Here is a 27,831-nt window from a genome sequence, read left to right as displayed (position 1 = left end):
CCTGCTCTGAGGCCTTACAGTCTAAGTACGGCAGACACAGAGTGGGCAGCATGCACTGGGATGCCCAGGGAAGAGAACGGCTGAAATGAGAAAGGGGTTGTTTTCAAATTAGTGACTCACTTCTGCTAGAGATTGCACAGTTTTCCAGGTGTAGAGAGAGCAAGGTTTGGCCCTAAGTGTTTACCCACAGTGGGATCTTTGGGACAGTTATATAATAAAATTAAAAGGAGGATCAGAACTATATGAAATACTATAGCAAAACTGTGCTGGACCACACATTGCTCGAGTTTTTAGGGAGTAAAAGCTATGCCATTTAACTCTGGTTTTACGCAGGCTGTTCTGTAGCTTTGCCCTGTAGCCTTCCCTTTGAAGAGCTGTAGTTCCCAATTCATCATTTGCTTTCTTTCACCCCACCTCCCTCCACACACACCTATACCAGAAAAAATTTCATTTGTTTGTTTTGGGGGGGACAGGAGAGGATATTTTCTTAGTTCCTGGCTTGACTGATTTATTACTTTACCCAAATTGTTAAAGAGGTATTTACATAGGAAAGCATTTGTGTTCAATTCTACTCCCATGTACCAACACCCCCAAAAGAAAAAGCACACCCCAAGATGCTCCGATACTGCAGTGATGGGTGGCAGCAGAAAACCCTAAGATAGACTGTATTGCACATTTTACAGGCTGGTTCCCTTATAGAACTCCTGCCATTCCCTGCTTATTCATTTAAGCCTGAATCCCCATTTTGCATAGCATTCCCCATTGAAAATCATCTACGTATCTATCAGTCAGCACCAGCCTCATCTCAGCCAGCCCGGAGAACAGCATTGAGTGCTTAGATGAAACAGGAAGCTTAACAACTTTAGCCCGCAGTGAGACCTCTAGTGTTTTTCTTACTCTATGTCCTGGCATAGTTCCTCTAAAGTACAAACACACACAGAGCTCCTATTGTTTGCAGCCCTTCACAAGCCCACTGATCCTAATATGGAATTCAGCAGGAAACCCATGATTTCCTGACACACAGCAAGCTGAAGAAAGAAAGGAAAAACTCCATTAAAAACCTCCAGCTTTCCTCCATGTTAGACATGAAATGGAAAATGGAGTGGATTTAGCAGGAATCCCCGATTCCTCTGGAGAAGGGGAGAAGAGAATCAACACCTCAGACTGCTGATATTTTTAAAGTTGCAATAAATATCAAGGTCTCTGTGACAGGATGAGTGTTTCCTGACTCAAGCTCACAAGAAAGGACAATCCTTTTTTTAAAATCGATGTATAATTTATTTACCTCAATGCTTCTCTTTACGGATATGGTAATTGCTCGAGGCGGCTGGAACAGCCTGGAAATATTAGTATGATTTCCTGAGGTTGAGAGCGTCCCAAACTCAGGAAGAGTCAGTACAATCGCACTTCATTTTTCCTTCATGTGCACTTGGAAGTCCTGGGACCAGCAGCAGCACCAGCAAGAATGAACTGCAAGGAAGAAGATGACAACAGCACCGACTGCAGCAGCAATAACGTGAAGAAGATGTTGAAGTGCGTGGTGGTTGGGGATGGTGCGGTTGGGAAAACCTGTCTGCTGATGAGTTATGCCAATGATGCCTTCCCGGAGGAGTACGTGCCCACTGTATTTGACCACTATGCAGGTAAGGAAATACTTTGTAAAAAGTCTAAATAGGTACAGAAAACTCCAGGAGGGAGGTGAAGGGAGATCAAGGGCAAAGGAGGATGGGTCAAAGGGGATGTTGGGGTTACTGCTAGCCCAGGGATGTGATTCAGGCTTGGAAGGCAGCCAGACAGCTTAGAGGGCAGCACATACAAGTGGGGCAATGAAGGATTTGTTAGGAGAGAACTTATTTGTTTCCCATTTTGTTTTTGGCAAATACGCAGAATTAGAAACACAACTTGAATTAACCTCCACTGGGCTTTGAAGGCAGTAGATATAATTCAGCGTTTGCATAACTAGTTGCCAGGCTTGTCTGGGGTTTCTGAAGTTCTAAGCTGAACTCTGCCCACTTAAGTCCTCCAGACTCTAACACACACATTTTGTCAGTCATCTTTTTCCTCGTGGCAAATGATTCAGAAGCTGCAATACTGAAATCCTTTTTATGAACTAATCTTTGAGAAAAGCACTGAAATCTCACCCAGTGCTGCCAGAATGAAGCTCACTCTGTTTTACTGGCATTTATTATTAATAGTAGTTAATATCAGAGTATGACGATGAGCAAAGCAGCAGTGTTCATTAGTTTTAATTCTTAATGATGAACGTGCTTGTCTTAGGAAAAAAGAGAACAACCATTCACAGAACATAGCAAAGATCATAGCTGATATTCAGTTTATCACAGTGCAAGCTGACACACATATCTTAAGAAGACCACAGTTTAGGTACAGTATTCACAGACCACCTTTACTGTAGCAACTGCTTACAACTTTTTCAGGTGCTTCAAAAGTTAGCATGTGTACTGTGCAACAGGCTGAAAATGCTTTTACTGTTGCTTAAGTTCTCCTAATGCAAGCGCTGGTTGTTCTCATCATGTTACATTACTGATCCTGTGTCTTTTTATTTATAAGATCCCTGAAAAAACAGATTTTACAAGTAATGCAAAACTCATCACTGATCTTGCAGCAGTTTTGTTTGTTCTTTATTTTAGGTTTCTCCTCAACTGGATTTTCATGCCATGGCTTATCATAGATTTGGTATTCTGTAATGGGAAAATCTCTGCTTTCACCTTGGCTCCATGTCAGGTTTAGCAGAGGGACGTGGCCAAAAAAAGAAAACTGTGTAAATGCTGAGTTTGATATGTGGCAATGTGAAACCCTTCTTTCCCCATAAATGTGTGTAGCTTCATCTCTAGCTCCACATAACAATGTCTTTTCTCCACCACCTCTCCCCATTTATTTTAAATTCCCATTTTTAAAAAGCTGTTTACACAAAACAGAAATAAGACTAACAATTTAATAAATATAATGTATGAAACAATATCTATTCCCATTCAAATGCAGATTTTACAACTCGATTTGCAGAGACTGAAGAATTAGGTTTCTGAGATTATCTCCAGTTATTTTTATTGGAATTCTGAAGCATTCATAGCAACTAGTACAAGGAAAAGTGTTTTTTAGGAGAAAGCCCAGAAAGCTAAGCAAACAGATTGTTCAGAGTCTTTCGATATTAATATACTATTGTGGGACAAACCATCTCTGATTAGAGTGATTAAAAACTAGAGATAGTCAGAATATAGAATTTCCATTCCACGGGAAATTCCAACATTTTGAAATCTGCCTTTGTTCCAAATCAGCATGAAAAGTAAAAACGTTAAAATTTTCCATGGAACAGATAGTCTGAAAAAAAATGTATTTTGATAATGTCACAATGCTTCATTTTGATAATGTCAAAATATTATATTATCAGAGTATTAACTAGCACAGAACTGGGAATAGCTTAATTGCACAGTTGTCACTGATGATAGGGTGTTAACCATTGATAGCAGCAGATCACAAATTACACTAACTTGCCCTACCTGCTCTCTATCCTTTGTATGGGCCACAGATGTGCGGCAGATTTTCACATTATTGATGCAAATGGAGGCAGGCAACAAGGGTGTCGCAAAGGAATTGTGTCAAATTTCAGGGGGCTAAACTCCAATTAGGATTATAATTATCCTATATTTATACAATGCCATTTACACTATGAGACCTCAAAGCACTTTGCAAACTGTGGTCCCAATCCTGCTCCAATGAAGTCAAAACCAAAACTCAGTTGATTTCAATGAGTGCAACAAAAGGCCCTCTATAGATGGCAGTTACTTCACCTAGCACTTCTGGAGCAAAGCATTGCACCGGTATAACAATGCAAACAGCTGCATGACACAACTTTTTAGGCCAGTTAATAAATATGTGAATTGTTCCCCTGCATCGATCAGCTGCTATTTCCCCCCCGCCCCGCCCCCCACGGTCTCTAAGAGTGTGAATTTGTAAAATTTCAGGGTACATGGTAAGGCCAGCCTTTCCATCAGTACCCATGATGGATGTTGGGTAGGGCTGCGTAGTAGTGGTGTGGGACTCTGGGGACTGTGTGAGGAGGTTGATTAATTTGTTATATATATGTTCTAACTGGGTTCTTTGATTTGATCTGGGCTAATTGGTGGGTCTGCTTATTTATCAGTGTACTTTTAAAACACTGTCCAAGATGCTCAGAGCATTGGTTGGGTGCTCTTTTATTGTAGAATAGTAAAAATCCAAGTCATGTGCTGAAAACTTCACATGCTAGATAAACAGCTGTTTTCTAGTGGCAAGTAAACAAAAAAAAATCTACCCCAGTGGCAAAAAGGACAGTGCAGGCAATAACAATAGATGCTGGTTTCCATAGTTTATAGCAATTTCTGCCAAATCAGTTTTATGCCATCTTTAAAATTCTGATGCTGATCTTCTCTGAGCAATGCTCTTCAAATCAAAGGTTTCAAAGTAGCAGCCGTGTTACTCTGTATCCGCAAAAAGAACAGGAGTACTTGTGGCACCTTAGAGACTAACAGATTTATTTCAGCATAAGCTTTCGTGGGCTACAGCCCACTTCTTCAGATGCATAGAGTGAAACACACAGACAGAAGATATTTATACATACAGAGAACATGAAAAGGTGGAAGTACGCATACCAATTGTAAGAGGCCAATCAACTGAGATGAGCTATCAGTAGCAGCAGAAGAAAAAATTTTGAAGTGATAATCGAGATGATCCATAGAAGGTGTGAGGAGAACTTAACATGGGGGGGAAAAAATTCAATTAGTGTAATGACCCAACCATTTCCAGTCTCTGTTTAGACCTAAGTTAATTGTGTCTAATTTGCATATTAATTCGAGTTCAGCAGTCTCTCTTTGGAGTCTGTTTTTGAAAAATTTTTGTTGCAAAACTGACACCTTCAAGTCTGTCAGTGAGTGATTACAGAGGTTGAAGTGTTCTCCCACTGGTTTTTGAATGTTATGATTCCTGATGTTAGATTTGTGTCCATTTATTCTTTTGCTTAGAGACTGTCCAGTTTGGCCAATGTACATGGCTGGCACATGATGGCATATATCACGTTGGTAGATGTGCAGGTGAACGAGCCCCTGATGGTGTGGCTGATGTGGTTAGGTCCTATGATGGTGTCACTTGAATAGATATGTGGACAGAGCTGGCATCGGGCTTTGTTGCAAGGATAGGTTCCTGGGTTAGTGTTTTGTTGTATGGTGTGCAGTTGTTGGTGAGTATTTGCTTAAGGTTGGGAGGCTGTTTGTAAGCGAGGACTGGTCTGTCTCCCAAGATCTGTGAGAGTGAGGGATCATCTTTCAGGATAGATTGTAGATCTTTGATGATGCGCTGGAGTGGTTTCAGTTGGGGGCTGAAGGTGGCGGCTAGTGGGGTTCTGTTATTTTCTTTGTTGGGCCTGTCCTGTAGTAGGTGGCTTCTGGGTACTCTTCTGGCTCTGTCAATCTGTTTTTTCACTTCAGCAGGTGGGTATTGTAGTTTTAAGAATGCTTGATAGAGATCTTGTAGGTGCTTGTCTCTGTCTGAGGGATTGGAGCAAATGTGGTGTATCTTAGAGCTTGGCTGTAGACAATAATTTCCATCCTACCATCAACCTCAGCCTAGACCAATCCACACAAGTGGTCCATTTCCTAGACGCTACTGTGCTAATAAGCGATGGTCACATAAACACCACCCTATACCGGAAATCCACTGACCGCTATACTTACCTACATGCCTCCAGCTTCCATCCAGGACACACCACACGATCCATTATCTACAGCCAAGCTCTAAGATACAACCGCATTTGCTCCAATCCCTCAGCTACTGATAGCTCATCTCAATTGATTGGCCTCTTACAATTGGTATGCGTACTTCCACCTTTTCATGTTCTCTGTATGTATAAATATCTTCTGTCCGTGTGTTTCACTCTATGCATCTGAAGAAGTGAGCTGTAGCCCATGAAAGCTTATGCTGAAATAAATTTGTTAGTCTCTAAGGTGCCACAAGTACTTCAAATCAAAGTGAGTTAAACTGTATCCATCTATGTGATGTTATAAATGTTTACTTAGGACTGAGACTGTACCAAGAAAAATTCAGTTCAACCACCAGCAGAGCTGGTTGAATATTAACAAGATGAACATGGTTACTCTGATTGGTGGAGGAATGTTAGCTGTATTCGTGCAAATGAATATTGTATGCAGTGGTTCAGTCATGACTGCAGCCAGGCAAACTAACAGCAATGCAGAATGACCAGAGCCGTTACTTTCTTCTGTTCACAAATTAGGATACTAATTGTTTAGAAATGTTTGTAATTTTCAACTGATTGATAATGCTTTATATGGACATGTTTCAGTTGTTGAGTGGCTCCCAAACTATTTGCTTCACCTCTTTATTGTTCATGGTGTGTTAGTGGTTAGTTAAGTCAGATGATACTGTTTTTGTCCCCTGACTGATTGACTGAAACTTCTATTACTCCTGGGGGAATTCTGCGCTACTGCCTGTGTGCATAATTAACGAGTCCCGCATATTTTTAATTTTTTGTGCAGAAAAAAGCTTCTGCCAAAATGTTGTTGCAGTTCCGCCTTTTGCCCACAAGAGGGCATTGTGGTGCAAGATCAGCAGCAGCTCCCGGCAGAAAATAGCTTCTGCAGTTCTGCCTTTTGCCCACCAGAGGGCGCTGTGGTGATTGAACAAAGCAGCAGCTCCCTGACAGCGAGGGAAAAGAAAGAGCTGCCTTCTTCGCAGCAGGCCAGGTCAGGAGACAGGGGCTATGGGGGAGACAGACAGCGTGGGGTGCTGGGGGGGGGTCAGACAGAGGATGATAAGGGCTAGTGAGGGAGGTTAGACTAGGTCAGGGGCTGACTGGGAGTGGAGGCACAGGTCCACAGGGGGAGGGAGGTGCAGGGCCACATGGTGATGGGGAGGGGGGGGGAAGCTACATAGGGACAGGAGGTGGCTGGGTGGGGGCACAGAGACACATGGGGACGGGGAGGGGTGTCTGAGCAGGGGTGAAGGGGCACATGTGGACATGGGGTGCAAGAACACACGGGGTGCAGAAACACATGGGGACAGGGGCAGATGTGTCCAACTGAATGGGAAAGACTAGAGGTCAGCCAGGGTCTGCATGGGAGAAGCTCCCTAACAATCTCTCCCCACCCCACAAAAAAACCTGCTCCATACTTTTCCCACCCATACCCAACAACTCTCCAAGATCACACCCAGGCTCCTTTCCAGCAATTTACTTCCCTCTCCCTCAGCTCCTCCGTTACCCCTGAATTTCTCAAGCCTTTGCACTGCTTCTGTGGGGTGCAGGAAATACGGTTCTGTATTGTAGTTTAAATGAATTATTACTCAGAGTTCTGTATTAATATGCCTAGTAAGAAATCTATTTGTCAAAACATTTCCTGAATCTTTTTTGTTGTCTGTATTGTTACAGACATACTTGCTGACAGGTATTTTGAAATAAATGACCAAAAATAATTGAAACTGGTCTGGTTATATTGTGTTATTTTGACAAATAAAAGATGCAGAATTTTGCAGAATTTTAAAATATTGTGCACAGAATTTTTAATTTTTTGGTGCAGAATTCCCCCAGGAGTATTCTATAACCAGAAAGAGGAGAAGACAGCTGCGTAAACATTTCTTGTGTGAATCTTCACACCAATGTGTATTCACGAGAAGTTTGTTTCCCATAAACATTCTTGCAAACAAGAGAGAGAAGTCATTCATACAAACATTTGTGATGACTCAGTAGAAAAGGACAAGAATACGACTGAAGCAAATTTGTGATTTTACTTGAGGGGATGTTTCACACACACCCTCTCCCCCCCCCCCCCAAAGTTCACCCAGATCTAGGCTACCAGATTTGAGCCCCAGCCTTGAGACAAGAAAGCATTGGTTCCTTGTACAACTGGCCCTTTCAGGTTAATAGTAACAAGCTTAATGTGCTCATTTTGCTGGCAAAAGCATGTGAGAATCCTGTTTTCCCATCACCTTTGGGAATCAAGAGAATCTGGGAGATTGATCAAAACCACCTCAGGTTTTACAAAACAAAACTCCAGTAATGCAGTTTTACAGAGTCTTCAGCTCCTGATGTCTTCATTTGAAGCTGGCTGCCTTTCTGGAAGATATATTCTAGTCAAACACAAATTATTGGGTTCAATTCTGGGGGTAACTGGGTGAAATTCTATGGCCTGTGTAATACAGGAGGTCGGACTAGATGATTTAACCCAAAAGAGACAAAAATGATCATACGGGCAAGATAGGTGTCACCCATGCAAATAAGATCTGCTCATAAGGATTAGAAAACATGCTATATAGTGATAGACTCAAAGAGCTCAACCTAGTTAGCTTAACAAAGTGAAGGTTAAGGGGTGACTTGATCACAATCTATGAATATCTACAAGGGGAATAGAGAGACACGGTGGGTGAGGTAATATCTTTTATTAGACAAACTTCTGTTGGTGATGGAGACAAACTTTTGAGCTACACTTGAGAAAGAGCTCTGTGTAAGCTTTAAAGCTTGTCTCTCTCACCAACAGAAGTTGGTCCAATAAAAGATACTACTTCACACCTTGTCTCTCTAATATCCTGGGATCGACATGGCTACAACACTGCAAACAAGCAAATACAAATTTGACAATGGGCTCTTCAAACTAGCAGAGAAACGGATAACATGATCCACTGGCTGGAAGTTGAAGCTAAACAAATTCAGACTGGAAATAAGGTGAAATTTTAACAGTGAGAGTAATTAACCATTGGAACAACATACTAAGGTTTTTGGTGGATTCTCCATCACCGGCAATTTTTAAATCAAGACTGGGTGTCTTTCTGAAAGATCTGCTCTAGGAATTATTTTGGGGGGTTATGGCCTGGTTATACAGGAGATCAGGCTAGATGATCACAATGATTCCTTCTGGCCTTGGAATCTATGAATTATTCTGTTTCTTCCTCTGGACCACCAACAGATGGCACAGAGCGCACCTTCTCTGTAGAGCCCTAGTCACTGGCTTACATGTAATGATTGTCTACTTGGTCAGAACCCAGGATCTATAGTTTGAGTTAAAGAACTAACTCCCCTAGCTGGTAGCAGACTCATATCCCTCTGGATCCAAGCACAGACAGCAACAAGTAATATACTGAGCAGTGAGTTAAACTTAAAGTCTAAATGATGGACATGCAAATATGTATACATAACTCATTCTTATAACAGAATGACCAATTTACAATAGGTGGCAGCACTATTTCCAGAATAGATGCCTAGCTGAAAAAAAAGGGGGAAAAACTTGCCCAGAGCTTCTAAACAACAGAAAACCCTAGCTTTATACAAATCTTTCTATTTCTGCAGGATGTGGTGTGGCCGTATTGTACTGAGTCATCAGCAGAATGGCTTCTTTGCTGATTAAGTCAATGAAAAATGCTCCCTTGAACTTTCTTCTCATGTGCTGTCCACTTAGGAAGAGTTGCTGCAGATGCCTAGCTGATTGGGGCCTATAAGTGCCACAGTTTATCATTCTGTTTGTTTCCCTCAGCATATACACCACTACTTTCCTATGTCCTAATATTTCAGTGGCTATAACCAGGACTAACTACATCATGGAACTGGCAGGGGATGGGGAAGAGAAAATATATTTCCTTAACTTGTCCCATCAAGACAAAGTCATTCAAAATGAAGACTAACATGGCTACCCCCTGATACTATTCAAAATGAAGGACATCTTTTGTCATATTATTACTTACCTTTAAAATGAGCAAATGCTAGTTATAATAGTTGATGTCTACCTTCATAATAGATGCTCATTTACCTGAATCCTAGGAGATTGCTGGTTAATAAGCTTCTAACTGAATCAAAGGATTGCAGCTCATTACCGAACTATCACCTGTCCCAGCGTGCACTGGGATCAGGATAAAACGTGGGACTGATTTTTCAAGGATATTCACTTCTTCATTTCCCCCAAAGTCCTGCTTAGGAATCTGGAAGGGACCTTAGATCGCATCCAAATCTTAAATCCTTTATTAGTTTTGCGCCATACACATTCATGAATTTAAAATTAAGAGCTAAATCCTGCCATCCACAGATGTTGCTGTTTCTGTGCATAGGGGAAGCATTGTACCGTCACAGGGCAAGATGGCTTCAGACAGACTTGGGGGACACAGTGCCAAGTGCATCTTGTTTCTCTTTTGCTAAAGAGCAGCACGCACCCTCTGCTAAGCCCTACTGCCAACCCCACATGTGCTGGGGCTCGTGGGGCTAGCAGGCAGAATCTTGAGGTCATGCTGTTTCTGCTGGCACAAGAGTCAGTCTCTAGACTTAGCACCTCCCCAAGCCACCAGTCGAGATTCTGTCCTTTGCTGGGCAGGGGAAGAAGAGTCTTTCCTGCAGAGCACATTGGCACAGCAGTGACTCCTGAAGCACATGACTCCAGCACCGGTCTCTGCGAGAAAAAGCAGCTGCTGGAAAAAACATCCACCACTGGGTGGGAGGGGAGCTGAGTAAAATTCCTTCCCAAAGAGGATGGGGGCACAGCTGTAAAAATTGCCCATCTACAGGGGGAGAGGGACGAGAGTGTTGCTGGAGTGGGAAAAAGTAGCAAGGGGTGAGGGGGCCTTCCTTCTCTTCACAACACAGTGCCAGGACCTTGTCCCTTGCACCTCAGTCCAGCACCAAACCAAAGTTGAATCAGATTATTAGAGAAATAAAAGCATAAACCGTCAGCATGGATAGAGTCAATACTCAGCCTTTCAGACAGGGAGTTAACACGAATGTGCGCAGGGAAATTGGGCTGATCAGTCCTGCCACGGTGCCGGGAGATGAGCTAGATGACTCATGAGAGCTCCTTTCCAACCCCAGCCATTCTAAGGGGAAAGAAGCAATGTCTTTTATTAAGACTTTCTGGCAAAGACATTCAGCGGTGACTGCGCAGTAAGGATATTAACACTATCGGCTAAGGCTGGGTTTTCGGCAGTCCTTATGGCAAGCAGCCCCTGTAGCACAAAGTGGGAAAACATGCACATTCAAGCATATTGTAATTTTTTATCCTCTAGGAAATGGGACAAAAATACCACTCCTGCCCCCTGCCAAAAAGAGCCTATTTATAATTATATTTCTTTGCTGAGAACAGGCAGTCAAAAAAAACCCTCCTAAGGTTGGAAAATGTGTTTTAAGTTCATAAACTGTCTCATGCTCTAGTTTGAAAACAGGCAATGATCCAGGCGCGATGAGCAATTTTGTCCTGGAAGGGCAGACCCTCCATGACTTGTGATGTCTTCTAGTTCTGTGCAGTCGTGCTCATTCTAGTTCAAAACCTGCTAATCTCACTCAATAAGTTTTCCTGCAATAGTGCCTCTTAGCACCTTGATGCTGGTTTTAACCTTGGAGACCAGGTTAGCTGAGACTTCCTCTCTCTGTGAGCAATACGACTGCAGGGGTGACTAGCAGAGGTGCATCAGGAAACAAAAAGGGATGCAGCACCCTGGAACAGATATTCAGAAAAGCTGAGGGCCAGCCTTTCGAGTACTCTGCATCCAAAACTGGGGCCAGATTTTGAGCTGAGCTCCCACTTCTGGAATGTCTATGGTGCAATCCTAGGGTGTGATTACAGCTTGTGCCGGCATACCCATGCTAGCTTTAATCTACCTACTCAGGCCCTGGAGCAGCAAAGCCACGGCAGGATGCATTTCAGTGCAAGCCAGCTCCACGAGTCATTACCCAGGGCTCCGGGCAGGCTTGTACAGCCTGTGCTGAAGCATGCACTGTTGCTGCTTCACTAATCTGGTACCTGAGCTAATAGGGATAAAAGAAACCATGGCTGGCTGAGGTCAGGTGACTCAGGCTCCCAGGGTTCGGGTTTCAAGGCTGAAAAATCACTGTGTAGATGCTCAGGCTTAGGCTCCAGCCCGAACCTCAATGTCGATTTTTAGCCCTGCTGCCCAAGCCCCGTGAGCCCCAGTCAGTTGACCCAGGCCACCTGTGGCCTTGCCATGGGTCTTTTATCCCTGTGTAGAGATACCCAAATGTCTACTCAAGCTGCAGGCACAGCCTGTGATTGCACTACAACGATCCCCTGAGACACTTAAATAAGAGAGAGATTTTCAAAAGAGCTCAGAACATGAGGTACTGACCGTTTTTGAAGATTTGGGCCCAGTTACGACGTTGAACACTTCTGAACACTGGGTCCCATATGACCAGGGAGCACTCCATAAACCAACCAGTTAGGTGTTAGACAGACAACCAGTTGGACACCCTCATCCCTAGAGGAGGCTGGTATGTGTTTTGATTGGACAATGCGGGCGTTCTTCAGCAGATGTAACTTTTCTCATACTGAAGTTTGACTTCAGGCATGATATAAACTATCTGTTAAGGGTTCTTTTCTCCAGGGGCTGTTCACTAAAGTTAATGGAAGTTAGAGCACGTATTAAAAATTTAAAATGTTGCGTACTGTATGTAGTCTAATTTTCACAATGGCTATGTGGTGCATTGAATAAATAAAGACAAAGGGTCTGGCTTCTGATTTCACACGAGTGTAAAGCAGGAGTAACTTCACTATACTCAGAGGAATTATACTGGTGTAAAGCCTGCGTGAGATCAGAATAATACCCACATTCCAAGTTTTAGGGTTCAATTCCAGGGGGTTTTTTGGTCATCATATTTATTTATATTTATTTTTATCACCCAAATGTAGTGATATGAAAACTGTCATCCTGGGTTGCCAGGGAACTGAGCCTGGAATCTATCATGTTAAAAATGCAAGTTCATATTGCTTGACCTGGAGAAGTAACTCTGTCAGCTAGCAGCGGCAGTTGTGTCCTGTCGTCTTATGTGAACCAGCTGCTAGAGCAGGGGTGGGCAAACTTTTTGGCCCGAGGGCCACATCTGGGTGGGAAAATTGTATGCAGGGCCATGAATGTAGAGCTAGGGATGGGGGTTGGAGTGCAGGATGCAGGAGGGGGCTCAGGGCAGGGGGTTGGGGTGCAGGAAGGGTGCAGCAGGGGGCTCAAGGCAGGGGGTTAGGAGGCTCAGGGCAGGGGGTTGGGGTACAGGGTGCAGGAGGGATTTGGGGTTCAGGCTCTGGCCTGGTGCCGCTTACCTCGAGCGGCTCCGGGGTGGCAGCGGCATGCAGAGGGGCTAAGGCAGGCTCCCTGCCTGCCCTGGTCCCGTGCTGCTCCCGGAAGTGGCCAGCATGTCCAGCAGTGACTCTTGGGGGTGGGGTGGAGACTGCGCCTGTGGGTAACACCCCCAAAGCTCCCATTGGCCACGGTTCCCTGTTCCCAGCCAATGGGAGCTGCGGGGGGTGGGGGCAGTGCCTGCAAGCAAGGGCAGCACATGGAGCCCTGTGCCTCCCCTTCCCCCAGGGAGCCTGTCTTAGCCCCGCTGCACCACAGGGCTGGCAATCCTATGGGCTGGATTGAAAGCCCTGATGGGCGGATCCGGTCCACGGGCTGTAGTTTGCCCTCCCCTGTACTAGAGGGTTCCAAGTCTCTTTTCCTAGCATGGGTTACGTACTTCCCCAACCTGGATAAGCACATCCTGATAGTTTGAGGTCCAAAGCAGTTCAAATCCCTTTATGGCCAACCATTTGTAACAACCTCACACCATGGATTATCAGTGGGGAAATAAACCCAGAACCTTCAGTGCTAAGAGGATAAGAACATACTATAGATGGCAGTTAATGAGTTAATTCTTTAGCAAAAGTGGTAGAGGATCATGGACATGGTTTTAACCCTGAAAACTCTGAGTTCAATCCCCAATGAGGACCAGTGGCTGATCATATCTATTTGTCTTAGGCATTTATTGTATGCTGATCACCACAGCATTTAGCTTTTAGCCTTGCAAACCACAGTACAGCTCGGGGGGAAATATATTTTGTTGCTGATAAGGGAGCAAGTAAATTTTAGAAGCTCCTAGTCATGATGAACTGTTCCTGCCAATGAATACAGAAAGAGGTGGATAAAACTACAGCTGTGCTCATCCTGGAATATACCATTAGTCATGCCAGGTTTGTAACAGACATGACCATTGAGGGATAAGGGTTTGACCCAGGTAGCTGTCATAGTAAGATATAACAGGGTGGGCTAAATAAGTTCCAAGCAAAAGGAAATCCTTGAAGTGAAGGAATTTGTTGCATGTAATAAAATGCCAGCTAGAAGATCTATATAGAAGCGAAGGAAGCAGATAATTTTCTTAAAGTATTTCTGTGCAAAGTGCTAAGCTCCTAAGAAATCGGAACAAAGTCATTTATGAAGCACAACAGTTAATTTATCAGGAAGGAGGTATACATTTATTTGCAGGAGATGCAATGAAAATGTCACATATTAATAATTGAGCCATTTATTTTTGTCAAGGCAAGAATTATTAGGTCACAAAGAAGCCTTGTTTTTGTTTGCTTTTCCTGATTTCTCCCTCCTCCCCCGCCCCCATTCACTATATTGACTTACGTAAGCGTTTAGAGAAATGCACTCTGGGGAATATTCACCCAAGTCCTTTGCACAGATGTATGTTGCTACAGGAAGATAGTGATCCAAATTCTGTTCTCAGTCACACAGGTGCAAGCCCATTATTTAACCCCAAGAGCTTTGTGTCCATCCATCTGTTAGTACATATGGACTGAACTGAAAGTGGTAAATCAGCAGAGAAAAATCACACTACATCTTCCCACTACGGGGCAGATTGTGCCTGACCACGACATGGGTATGCAAGGGGCAAGTGTGCAAGGAAGAGTCCTGAGGAGCCCCAAGCACAGGGGCTGATGCCTTCTAGTGCCCCATGGGATACAAGACACCCCAAAAGGGTGAGGATGATAAAGAGGGGCTGAACTGGGCACAGAAGGCTGAGTACGCTGCCTCTCCTGAAGTGGTGTATGCTGCTCGGGCAACCTTCCCCTGCACACTTGAGGGTACGTCTACACACCGCAAAGAGAGGTTTGTTCTTAACTCAGGTCAGCTATCTCAGGTTAAAATGGAAGTGAAGACAATAGCAGTGCGAGTTCTAGCCTATAGGGCAACCCCTGGGGTTGAACTTGAGCTGCTAACCTGAGTTAGAAGCCAAGTTGCCAAACCTTCACTGCTATTTTAACTCAGGTTAGCTAACTCAAGTTCAAAACACACCTTTGTTTGCCTCCCAGGTATCCCTCAGAACAGGACAATTCCACAGTAAATGCAACACAGCCCAGTGGCTAAAGGCAACTATAGGAGAACAATAATGGTATAACTGGACGGTCTGGGTAGTCAAAGTAGTTCAGACAAAAACAAGAACGGATTTCACTGTATAAAACCCAAACTGAAGCTGAATCTTGAATTTTATACAGCTGAGCCACTCCTTGGATAGTAAAAAAACTCTGGCTAGTAATGTTTTACCCTCTCCTGTCTATGTACCTCTGTTTCAGTTGGAACCAGAAGTGGAAGACCTGGAAATCTCATGAGACTTCCTGCCCTTGCAAAGTTGTCGGCTGGGATTTTCAATGGTGCCTAAGGCACCCAGCTGCCAATAAAATTCAGTGGGAATAAGGTACATAAGTATATTGAGCTTCTTTGACAGTTCCCTCCCATGCTTCCCATTCCAAAGAGACGCGCTTCTGAACTGCTAAACATCCTGAGATTCTTCCATCGGTAATGAGCCCAGCCAAAGAGATTTTGATTCTCAAAAGTGTAGAGCAACCAGTACTCTGAATGTTGTTTTGCATGGGCTTAAAAAATAGCCTGTATGGATGCTAGTTAACGCTAATCCTTGGCTATACGGTCACAGATATTAAACAAAAATGTTGATTTTTTTTTAACAACCATCTCTACTTGGTGGTTGCAAAAGTCAATGTTAGACACATCACAATACTTGTAATCACCCCTTCACCAGAAAGCCCACAAATCCACCCAGCTCAATAGATATACATGGTAATTAGGCGATATGCACTGACATCAGAGAGAATCTAATCAATATACCCCATATTGTTCTGGTGGGATTTATATCAGCCAATTGCCAGATGAGAAACATCAATTCTGAGAAGGGGTCTCTGGGCTGCATTTATACATGGAGGAGCCACAACCAGAATTTCTCTCTATAAATGCCTCTCTCTCTCCTTTCTTGGCACTGTAGTGTAGCAGAGGCACATTTGCTAGACATTCAGCTTTCCCCCAATCTGATGTCATGCCCCAGTGTACAGCAACAATGAATGACCTCATGTGACAATGAAGCTTGCAGGATCACTCCTGATAGGTGTGACCCCCCCCCCTGCCCCTCCCCCGTCAACATCTTTAAAATATTTCTTCCATTTATTAGAAAATGAAACCGACATAAACTCTAATAGTAAAATGATACATAGTAATCAAATTAACCTGCTGCCAACATATTGCCCATGAAAAATGCAATGTGCAGGTCTATTTGTTCACTGTGTTAACCACAGTCCAAGTACAATGATATAAATTCAGTTTGTTTGGGTCTCTAGCAAAAGCATGGAAGAAAATAATCAGTCATTCCTTCAATAGGATTATCTGTTTGTTTGTTTTGTTGTGATGTGAAAGTGGCTAGGATTATTCAACACCAACACCTAGAGCACACTAGTGCTATTATTTTAAATCACTGTTTTCTTAATTATTACACAACATCATAGTTCTTAAAAACATCTTTACTATTTAATGGGAAAGCATTCTAAATGGCTGTTAAATTTGGTTTAGAAATGTTGTATAATAATGCTATAATATATATAATACAATAAATAATAATAATAAATAATAGTAATAATAATACTTATCACTTTTCATCAATAGATCTCAAAGTGTTTTATAAAGGTGGTCAGTGTCATGATGTCCATTTTTAACCAAAGGGGAAATGGAGGCATGGGGAAGGAAGTGACTTGCCTAGGGCTACCCAGCAGACTATTAGCAAAGCCAGGAATTGAAACCTGGTCTCCCGAGCCCCCGTCCAATGTTCGATCCACTAGACAACACTACCTCTCCCATGAATACACATGTTGGTCACCAAGTGGTGCCAAGACCACTTCGAGAGAGAGTAATGAGTCTCCTCTACACCCTTAGCTAAGAGTCATATGGCTTTTAGCTCATGTAGTAGAGGCTCATAGAATCATAGAATATCCAGGTTGGACGGGACCTCAGGAGGTATCTAGTCCAACCCCCTGCTCAAAGCAGGAGCAATCCCCAGACAGATTTTTGCCCCAGATCCCTAAGTGGCCCCCTCAAGGATTGAACTCACAACCCTGAGTTTAATAGGCTAATGCTGAAACCACTGAGCTGCATTTAGTTACAGAGAGCCCAGGTTTGACCCTGCCCGCCTACGACCGGGGTCTGTTGGTGTTACACTTTACTGAATCAGGGTCATAATTCTGAGAGTTCACACTACACAGTTACTTTTGCTACAGTATGAAAATAATTGGATCCATTTATTAAGCATGCCTTGACAGTACATAAGAGATTCTGCAGCTTTCTTCTTAGCCAGATACTTCTAACCACTTCATACAACAGGTATGCTCCAATTATACTGGGAGCAAGATGGCAATATCATGCCACATTTCAGAAAGTGAGGTGCAGTTGCCATGTTTCTGTTCCAGAGATAAATAAATTGTAGGCACAAGATTTAAAAGGCAGCTTGTTTAAAATACACACCAGTATATTTCAGAGCACAGTTGGATTACGTTGCAACCAGGGCCGGCTCCAGGCACCAGCCGAGCAAGCTGGTGCTTGGGGCGGCAGCTTGTAGGAGGCGGCATTCTGCCCAATCCTAGGGTGGCACGGCCGCTTTTTTGTTGTTGTTGTTGTTCCACTCCGGCCGCCCTGTAGGAGGCGGCAGCGCGGAAGATGGGAGTGCCCTGCAGCAAGCCCGGCAGGGCAGCCCGCGTCCTTCCCTCCCAGCCGACTGGAGTGTTGTGGAGCCCTCCCGGCAGGGGGCATGGCAGGAGGGGCCGCGTGGCAGCGCCCCGCTGAAGCCCTGGCCGCCCCCTTCTCTCTCTCCCCTCGCTCCCTCCTCCTCCCCCCACTAGCTGGGGCACATCTGCAGGCAGGGCCGGGTCCAGGGTTTGGGCCACCTCAAGCAGCCAAAAAAAAAAAAAAAAAAAAAGCTGCGATCGCGATCTGCAGCGGCAATTCGGCAGAAGGTCCTTCGCTCCGAGCAGGAGTGAGGAACCGTCCACCGAATTGCCGCCAAATAGCTGCACCTGCCGCCCCACTCCGGAGTGGCCGCCCCAAGCACCTGCTTGCCCAGCTGGTGCCTGGAGCCGGCCCTGTTTGCAGGGCAGGGAGTCCCCCTGCACCCTGGCTCCGGCCGCGCCACAGGTTTTTATTTTTTTGCCACTGCATTTTTTTTTTTTTTTTGCTTGGGGCGGCCAGAAAGCCAGAGCCGGCCCTGGTTGCACCATACCGTCTCTCTTTAGCTAGACACCTGGCTGTGCTTATTTTAAAATGTATAGCTGTGCTGGGGAATACAGCATGTCCAAATTAACTTACAGTGGTGAGTTGGAGAGTTACATAAATTCTCTGTTTCCTTCCAGTACAATTCTCACAGCAGCAATTGCTGCCCCATGCTCTTGCCACCAGTTCAGTGCTGTGTCTGTGCTGAAGTGTTTAACCACAGATGAAATGATGCTGTACTTGTGTTTCTTCAGGATTCATTAAAATGATCCAAACTTTTGTTTCTCAAGTATACAGAGAGTAGAACACACCATCATTCCTTCAGGGATTTGCGTGAATTAGTTAGTACAGACACAGGACAATTTAGATCAAAATTTCTTCCAACTGGAAAAAAGTGGTTTTTGTTTGTTTGTTTGCTTTTGTTTTAAGCAGAAGATATGCTCCGGTATTTAACTGATGACTTGCACTGTGTGAGGAAACTTCCTTGATTAACTGGTATCAGCAGGTCTCACCTTAAATATTCCAGCATTTTATTCAGGTATATGTTGCGTTTGTAGGTTCAGATAACACAAGCCAGAGTATGATTGGATGACACGTGGTGAACTGAAAATTTCAGGAGGTAGTGTCGGAGGTCTTAGCAGCTGGACAGAACATTCACAAGAGGCCTGCGATGGGCAAAACAAAACCTTTCCTGGGATTTCCATTTTACTTACAGGGTTTGTGTTTAACAAACGAAGCCCCGGGCCACACTCTCTTTGTGCAGCTGAACAATCTGTTAACATCAGGGAAAGCACAGATAGGGTAGCCCTTACGTCTCCTTCTCCTGGTTTCTGCCCAGAAACCTCTCTTTCCACCTTTCGTCACAGTAACCTAGCTCCTTGTAAGGCTCTGAGCTAACAAGAATCAGCAGCACCTAACTGCTTCAGCTCAGGGAGGCATTCCCTGCATGGACTGTGAAAGCCCCTCCTGGATATAATCTCAGCAGTGTCTTGTCCTCAGGACAGTACTGGTGCAAGTGCAGCAGTGCTGAGGGGCTTCTTCCATTGGTTGCAGAAGGGCTCACACACACTTGCACAGCCACATGCCAGTCATAGAGGATTTGTCAGCCATCTTATCTCTATTTAGGGACAGGGGTGTCGGGCTGCTAGAGCAGCCCCAAGCCAGGCTGGGGTGGAGGCAAGAAGAATTGAAGCTGAAAGGAGGGTGGGGGATTTGCCCCCTGCTCCCTGAGGTAACCAGCTTGGGCAGTATTGTTCCCTCCCTCCCCCCACACAAAAGCCCAGACACAGGACCAGAGGCATGGCCTGCTACCTGCGGAGGGATTCAAAATGGAGGCTAGGGGTGGTATTCCCTATGAGAGGGTCCCCTTTCACTGAGGTGGTGCATGGGGGAAGTTTTAGAAATCCTCCCCCAGCCTAGGGGGAGCTTACGGTGATGGGATTCCTATGAGGGTTGGTGGAGTGTGTGTATCCCACTCACCTCTAGTCTGGGATGGGTAATGTATGGGGAGACCCCTGGAATATCCTCTTCACCTCTGGTCTCCCTACCACCCCTGCTCCCTGCATTCTTACCACTCCAGGTTAGTTCTGGTGAGGAGCAGTAGCCAGGGCACCAGGCCAGCAGTGAACCAGGGTTAGGTGAGGGGTGGAACAGGCCAGGCTCTAGAAGCCACAGGTGACAGGAAAGCCAGTTGGCTCCTCGCAGCTCAAGCAGGAATTTTCTTGCAACACCCACTTTCAGTAACAACAGCACTGCAGCCTCATCCCTCCCCCGCCAGGAACTGCGCTTCTGTGTGGAAGGACAGAGCATTAGAATGCATCAAGACTCAGCTCTGCCCTGCAGGACAGAAGGACACATGTGCGGTACGTGTAGGTGAAGAGACTGGAGATGGAGAAAGATTGTGTGTGTGATGGGTGCATTTCGGTAGGGCTCCAGCACTATAAAATGTACCATTACGCATCACTGATTATTTGTGAGTTATAGGAGAGACAAAGAACTATGTCTGGCTGCAACACTCTAACCAGGCTAAAAATAGCAACCCCTGTATGGCTCTGCAATCTGTACACTTGTGAGAAAGCACCATTCTTAAGTGGGTGTAAACAGGTGCTTTACAGAGAAACAATTGAACATGACCATGCACTGTGACTGATGCCAGAAATGCCAATGCCACGCTGAGACATGCTGTAGAAAAAGAGGTATCATATAGGACCAGGTAGCAATTATTCCACTCTATATAGCATCTGGAGCATAGCAAGGAGCTCCGGATTCCAAAAATGATCACATTAAAGTGGACAGTATCCAAAGACACAAATAATGCCAGGTTAAAAAAAAAAAAAAGGAAGTTAATAGAAATTGATTTCTCCAGCCTAGAAAAAACAAACCAACAGCCTAAAAGTACCTACAAGGAATAAACAAGTAGGAAGTTTGGAGGCAAAGAAGTTATAAGGACTCCAGGCAAGCAGAAGAAAATATAATGGCCTAAAATTAAGAACATTTTTTTTTAGAAGTATGGCATAGACCAACCAAAAAGCTGAGTAAACTGCCACAGGAGGTTCTTATGATATTTATGATTGCAAGTACTGTATTCAGGGTAAGACTAGGCAGAAAACCAATGGGGCTGCTATAGAAATCTATGAATGCTACCCTGTGTTGATTCAAGGGAGGGGTGGTATAAGTGACCAAGAACTCTCAGCCCTGGTCTACATTGGGGGTGGGATCGATCTAAGTTACATATATACGAATAACGTAGCTGAAGTCGACGTACTTAGATCGACTTACCATGGTGTCTTCACCGCTGTGAGTCGACTGCTGCCGCTCCTCCATTGACTCTGCTTGCGCCTCTTGCAGCACTGGAGTACAGGAGTCGACGGGAGAGGGCTCGGGGGTCGATTTATCGCATCTAGACTAGACGCAATAAATCGATCCCCGCTGGATCGATTGCTGCCCGCCAATCCGGCGGGTAGTGTAGACATACCCTCATATTTCTAATCCATGACACTATACATTTTTGTCCCTGATGCATCTGTCTTGATGAATAAGATCTTCCAATAGCATCAAAAAAAAAAAAGAGCAACACCCAAGACACTTTGGGATGTTGAATTATCTTGTTCTCTGGAAGACTTAGAAAATATCCTGCATTTTGTCACCCTGCACTGGAATTACATGAAAGGATCAAGTAGGAAAATGAACCTTGGATGGCCCATTTGTTGTTATAGCTTCTGGTTTTGAGCTTTAAGGCATTTAATATTATAATAGTGAGCTCTCGGTTTTCTAGTTGATATTTTTGATGCCGGTAGGCTATTGAGCTGTAACCGTCAAAATACACACAAAATTGCTCCATGGGGAAAAAAATGCTCCCCGGAGGGGCAAGATTTAATTATCTATGGTTCACCCAGCTCTCCCATAACAAACAAATATATCTTGCTTTATAATGTAAGTAATATCTATAACTGGCATTTTAATTGGAATTTCATTATTCTCTGGGTGTGTACATATATGCACAAGATACAAGATTTGAAATGTTGGACTCTATTTCCCAGTGTGTGCACATGGATCAGTGAAGATGCTACCACCAAGTGGAAATGCCTCGCAAAGAGCCATATCCTAACAATGTTACTCATTCTGAGTAGCACCTCGCTCCCCTGGGAGGAAAGTGCTATTCACAATGAATAACGCTATTCGAACTTGGCCCAGAGACATCATTTTAGGCTTTGGCTGGATCACTCAGCAGTGGTCTGCTCGCTCACCCTCTTGCTGCAGTGATCTGTAGAGACTGAAGACAAAAAGGTTGTTTCTAAACACTGCTGTGGATAATACTGTATTTTATGATGCGTAAAAGAGCCATAATACAAAAAAAAAAAAGGGGGGGGGACGAAAGTGCTTCTTTTTAATAGCACAATTATCCACATCACTACACTGTAGCAGTATAATTATACATTTAAACAGATACTCTGTCTTTATAAAATCCCTAGAATCACTTCACACCTATTCAAAGCAGTAGTTAAATAAAACTAGGAATATAGCCTACATGTTTTATTACATTGTCTACCTCTTCCTCCTCTTTTGTATTTCCGTCTCTCCTCCTCCTCCTCCCCACTCAGTTTCAGAACTGAACCAGCATAAAACATCATCTGCTATCCCACTCCCACTGGTGAAATTCAGGAGTAATTCCGTCAAACTCGATGGAGTAAAACCTGAGTAAGTGAGATCAGAATCAGGCTCTATAACTTTAGAGTCTCACAGTAAGAGTAAGAGAACTGGTCAGTCTGATGTGTGGCAGACATTTGATTCTTAAATAACAACAACTGTAGAAATTACATGTGATCTGATAAAATGTTGCTAATGGTGACATTGAATATGCAGAATTAATGCTTACCATGAGCAAGTGTCTTGAAATCTGCAAAGTCCCTCTAAAAATGTATGCAGTACAAGCATTCATTCAGTTGATGAATTATTGGCCCACAGAAGCTAGTGTCAAATCTCCCTCAATGGGAGACGAATCAGGCCCATGCTTGTACAGCCAACGCTGGTAAAAATGGGAATCCATATTTTCACAAGACACAAGAGCTCTTTATAAAATTAGGAAGCTGAATCATCTATCAACACATTTGCGTGCTGGGAATTGCCCTTCCCCTGCTTTCTGTCATGTTGCTGTTTCCTAATGCCTTACCTTAAGCTGCTAGGTCAGGCTGAATGGCATCTTCAGGAAGGTAATTTCCTTCCATCAGTTGAGTGCATCAGCAAAGCAGCAATAAAGCCAGTGTTGCAATTATCCAGAGAATGTATTACCTGCAAAATGCACTCAGCCTGAGTTGGTCTGGCCTTCCACGTTTAAAATGGAAGTGATTTCTATTTGGCATAGATTTTGCAGCCACACCATTGGGCTGGTCCCTCAGATGTTTCCTGAGTGATATTCAAACCCCAACAGACTCCCATTTAAGAGTGTAATTGATCTAATCATGTGCATGTCATTGTCTAATATTCATCTTTTTTCAGGTGGGGCTAGCTTGTGACTTGAGCTACTCACCTATACAGGGATCACAGAGAATAAGAACCACCCCCTTTATAACCTGTGTGGGCAGCCCAGACCAGGGTCCAGGCATATAGGACTAAGGAGGTGCTGCACACTCTTTTCCTCCCTCTCTCTCTGGAGTAGGGTTGGCAGAAATGGGCAGAGGCTTGGCTCTACTTTTCTACTTGTTGCCCAGCACAGTTGAGATGGCTCTAGGAAGCAGGGGGTATCATAATTTATCATTTGTAATTTCTACTCCCAGGTAGCATAGAGAAAGCAGGGGAGGAGCTGTATCCTGGGCTACTCCTAGGGGTGTAATTTACACACCACTCCTTACTTAAGGCTGTGCCTAAAGCTACAACCTAGCCCTTAGCGTTCTCTAGTTCTATCTGGAACGTCATTTCAGTGTCTGGGGCTTTGATTGTAGCAAAACAGGCATGTAAACTATTTTACACCTTATAGTCAATGGAACAAAGACTACAATAGCTAAGAGCTAAATCTGAGGGGGAGGAAAGGGAAAAACAGACTGTAATTTCAGTGCTTTGTCCCTCTTCACAGAGCATTCTCAGAACACTTTCTGCCCTCTATTTGAAAAGTACACCTCTACCTCGATATAATGCTGTCCTCGTGAGTCAAAAAATCTTACCGCGTTATAGGTGAAACCGCGTTATATTGAACTTGCTTTGATCCACTGGAGTGCGCAACCCACCACTGCCCGGAGCACTGCTTTACCGCGTTATATCCAAATTCATGTTATATCAGGTCGCGTTATATCGAGGTAGCGGTGTACATGTGGATTTCCCTCTTCTAGGAGATCCTGAAGAGCAGTGCATATTGGCACCAGTTGGGCATTCCAACTAATTATTTCTTGAAACACCAGGGAAGGAAATCTTATTTACAATATGGCCTTGCAAAGCCATCCAATGGCTGGTTTCCAGTTTTGATAAGCATGTATTTTAAATTAGGTTGTGCTTTGATTAAAAAAAAAACACACTGGCTGAAAGCACAAAAGAGATTCCACTTCATAAAGATAAGTAGTCAATCAAGTGCCAGCCCCTTCACCAAAATGATGGAAAATTTTCAAAGAATACTGAGAGAGCACTGAGATACTTGTCACAAGGCTGTTGCTACTATAACTCACGTTGATTCCTGGTGCATTATGGGTTGAGGGCTGTTCTTGGTAACGCTGGCACTGGAATTTCAATAAAGGTCTTAACATTTCATTAAGTCAGGTCCATTAGGAAAATTAATATGGATGCAAGACAACCATAGTAACTTTTATCAAAACTGCATTTCTCAACTTGCATGCAGGCTCTGTCCAGAAAATACAACACAGGCCTGAAAGTTGGGCACAATAGAGCCATTTTTCTAGGAGTATTCTATTTCACTTAGTAGAGACACTGGCTTGTTTTAATGCAGGGAACATTCTGTAAAGTTCAGCCTCCCTGTCAGCAAATGGAGTTTCCACCATGCTCCAGATGGAGTATATGCACATATTGGATATGGCCCAAACTTGCCTCTTGCCTGGAGTTTACCTCTATTGTTTCCTTAAACAAAAAGTCCACTAAACAAACCTCAGTCTAAGATTTCTCCGGAGCTCAGTTGTTCCTGGGGGTTTCCCCTGCAGGACGTCTCTGTCCATGTCCCTATTTTCTTCTGCCCCTTAAGAGACAATCCAACCCTTCTTATATCCTGGACTGGCACTAGAAGAGCCCCCTTACCAGCATGAGTCGACATCTTTATGCATAGGCCTTGTGTTAGCACAGGTGAATTTCCTATGCCCTTATACTGAGTGTTATAAAAATAGAACAACAATTGGGTGTTGGATCATGTCAGGGATCTAATTTATCACATCTCCAAACCTGGGCTCAAATCTGGATGTAAATGGACTGCCTAGAGAGACAATTTGCATATATCCACAGAACTAGTATTAACTAATCTGAGGTATACAATTAAAGGGAGAGAAGCTGCTGTAATTTATTACCAGGCTAGAGCTTCATGGAATCATTTCAGATTATTTGATTAGTTTCAATAACATTGATTTAAACTTTCTGACAAGGTTTATTGGTTTGCTCTTGTATGGAAAATGGCAGTTCTTAATCCTTCTGTGTTAAATTAGTTTCTGGCACAACACTTTCTGCTCTCTATCATTTCCTAAATCCCAGATTGTGATACCCTTACTCCTGCTGAATAGGGTCTTAATCTGCAAGTTATCCTGTTGAAAGCAATGGGGCTAATCAAGGATCAAGGTACTACGGACATGAGCGAAAGGCGCAGAGCTTAGCCTTAAGGCATGAGCCACCAGGCACGTCTCTGCAGTTAAGGAAGGAGAGGTAAGGCATTTCCTTACTCTACACACAGGCAACCAGCTTCACTGGGCCTCTGCATACAGGGTCTGTACTTCCTGTCCTGAATAGCTGGAGGAGAGTGGGCAGAGCCTTGGCTACACTATCCAACATTGCAAACAGTGAAGTGAGTGACATGGAGAGGGAAGTTAGCTACATCATGTATAGGGCTGGCACAGCTCACTTGCTCCCTGGAGCAAGGGGGAGATAGTGGTTGAATTGAGTCTACACTGCAGTGTAAGCCTAGAGTTCGAACTCAGGCTCAAGCCTAACTCTCCTTTCCATCTACACACAAATCGTGCTAATCCAGGGCTCAGATCCCAGTATCCCACAAGGGTGGAGGGTCTGAGCCTGAGTCAAGCCAGGACCTAGGGTTCAAGCCTTATTGCTTTGAAATGTAGAGACAGCCCCACTGGACTTGTGATTTGCGAGTCCACCAAAAGTATCCCACAATCCCACAGGCCTCTGGACAATCAAGTTTGGTGGACAGTCAAGTTTTCCCACGCTGCTCCATGAACAAATGGCTAGAGCAGTCACATTTCAGGAGTGTGCTAGGAAGTCTGGGATATGGTTTGTTGGACTTGGGTCTGCATACTGCAGTGTGGATGCTGGAGACTTGAGTTCAGGCCCATGTTAGAAAATTCTTAACCTAGGGTTGACCATCAGTCAGGGTCTGCTGACTTGAGTTCCACTAACCTAGGCTTACACCCTATGAGGGTATGTCTACACTGCAGTTGGACACCCATGGCTGGCCCATGCCAGCAAGCTCAGGCTGCAGAGTTGATTAATTACAGTGTAGACATTGGGCTGCAGCCTGACATCTGGAACCTTCCCACCTTGCGAGGTCCTAGAGCCCAGGCTCCAGCTTCAGCCCGAACGTCTACACTGCAATTAAACAGCCCGTTAGCCCGAGCCCTGCGAGCCCGAATCAGCTGGCACAGGCCCACCGCAGGTTTTTAATTGCAGTGTAGACAAACCCTGCATCACAATTCAGTCCACAGCCTGCTCCTGGGACAACTACAGTTTGTGGTAGCTCCACGGACTAACCTTGGTGCCTGAGTAAAGTCATCAGGATTACTCCTTATAAGAGGTGAAAATGTAACAAACGAACTGCTATTCTGGAGCACAACAGGGTGGGAAGGAAAGATTTTAATACAATGCTTTAATAGCTCAGAGTTCGAATGGAAAAGAGAGATTCAAAGTCTATTCAAGATTTGGCACTGAAACGTGGCCCAATGGGGGTGGGTGTCTCGTGCTCCAATGGAAGCAAAGTTTTAGAGGAAAGAGCGAAGACATTCAAAGAATCAGAATCTCATTTGTGTTCATATCACTTAAGAGAGGCAAAGCCATGGGGCTGAACGGGTCAACACCCAATAATCCAAGGAGTTTATTCATTCTCCCATTACTGAATACAAGTAACCTTTACTTCAATAGGAGCCAGTAGCATCCTGCAGCAGGACAACCGAGGTCCCATAAAGATGCCTAAAAAGAGTAATAGTCCAAAACGGAGGCTTGTCATTGCTTCTGACAACACTGGCGGGATTTTTACTGACGTATTAGGGCCATAACGCAGTGAGCAGAAAGGGGTGAAGTAGTGAAAATAGATTCCAAAAGCATTCATTGCTCCACAGCACACTAATGACAGATTCTCACGCACGGTGTAGAAGGCCCTGACCTTCAACAACCCTGAAGATGTTTTGGAAAAGTACTCTTTGCTCTACCCACCTGTTCCGCATATATCATTTGTATACGCTCATAGGGCTTCTTTGCCAGTGTGATGTTCCCTGAAATGTTTCTAGCCCTTGGTCTGCCTAAGAGAGAAAGAGGTGGTAATTTTTCACTGAGACTTTCTCGGAGCTACTGGTGCTGCCTTTATTGGAATGTTTTCACCCAGTTCCCATGACTTCAGGCAGAAATACTGAGATGTCAATAGAACAGAAGTCAGAATATACAACTCTAACAACTTTTAACAAGGACTTCAGTTATAATGAGTGAAATTCATGATTCAGGTTAACAGAATGTCACATTCAAAGCTTTGATGTTGTGTGCAATTTTGCACTCCCAAAATTTCATTTAATACATATAACAGGGTGGTCTGCCCCTTTATGAGCCGGGGTGCAGGTTGAGAAG

General features: G+C 44.1%; 1 protein-coding gene across 1 annotated transcript in view; it reads left to right on the top strand.

Annotated features, from left to right (window-relative positions):
- Positions 1-943: 943 nt before the first annotated feature.
- RHOJ (ras homolog family member J) overlaps positions 944-27,831 on the top strand; it is a 72,117-nt gene continuing 45,229 nt past the window's right edge. Inside the window, exon 1 of the mRNA XM_008168225.4 lies at positions 944-1,643. Within this exon, the coding sequence (XP_008166447.1) occupies positions 1,466-1,643 (178 nt within the window). The 5' untranslated portion in view covers positions 944-1,465. The remainder of the gene's footprint in view (positions 1,644-27,831) is intronic.

This window comes from Chrysemys picta, chromosome 4 (assembly GCF_011386835.1).
Source record: "Chrysemys picta bellii isolate R12L10 chromosome 4, ASM1138683v2, whole genome shotgun sequence".
Lineage (NCBI taxonomy): Eukaryota > Metazoa > Chordata > Testudines > Emydidae > Chrysemys > Chrysemys picta.
This window is presented reverse-complemented; position numbering and strand designations above follow the sequence as displayed.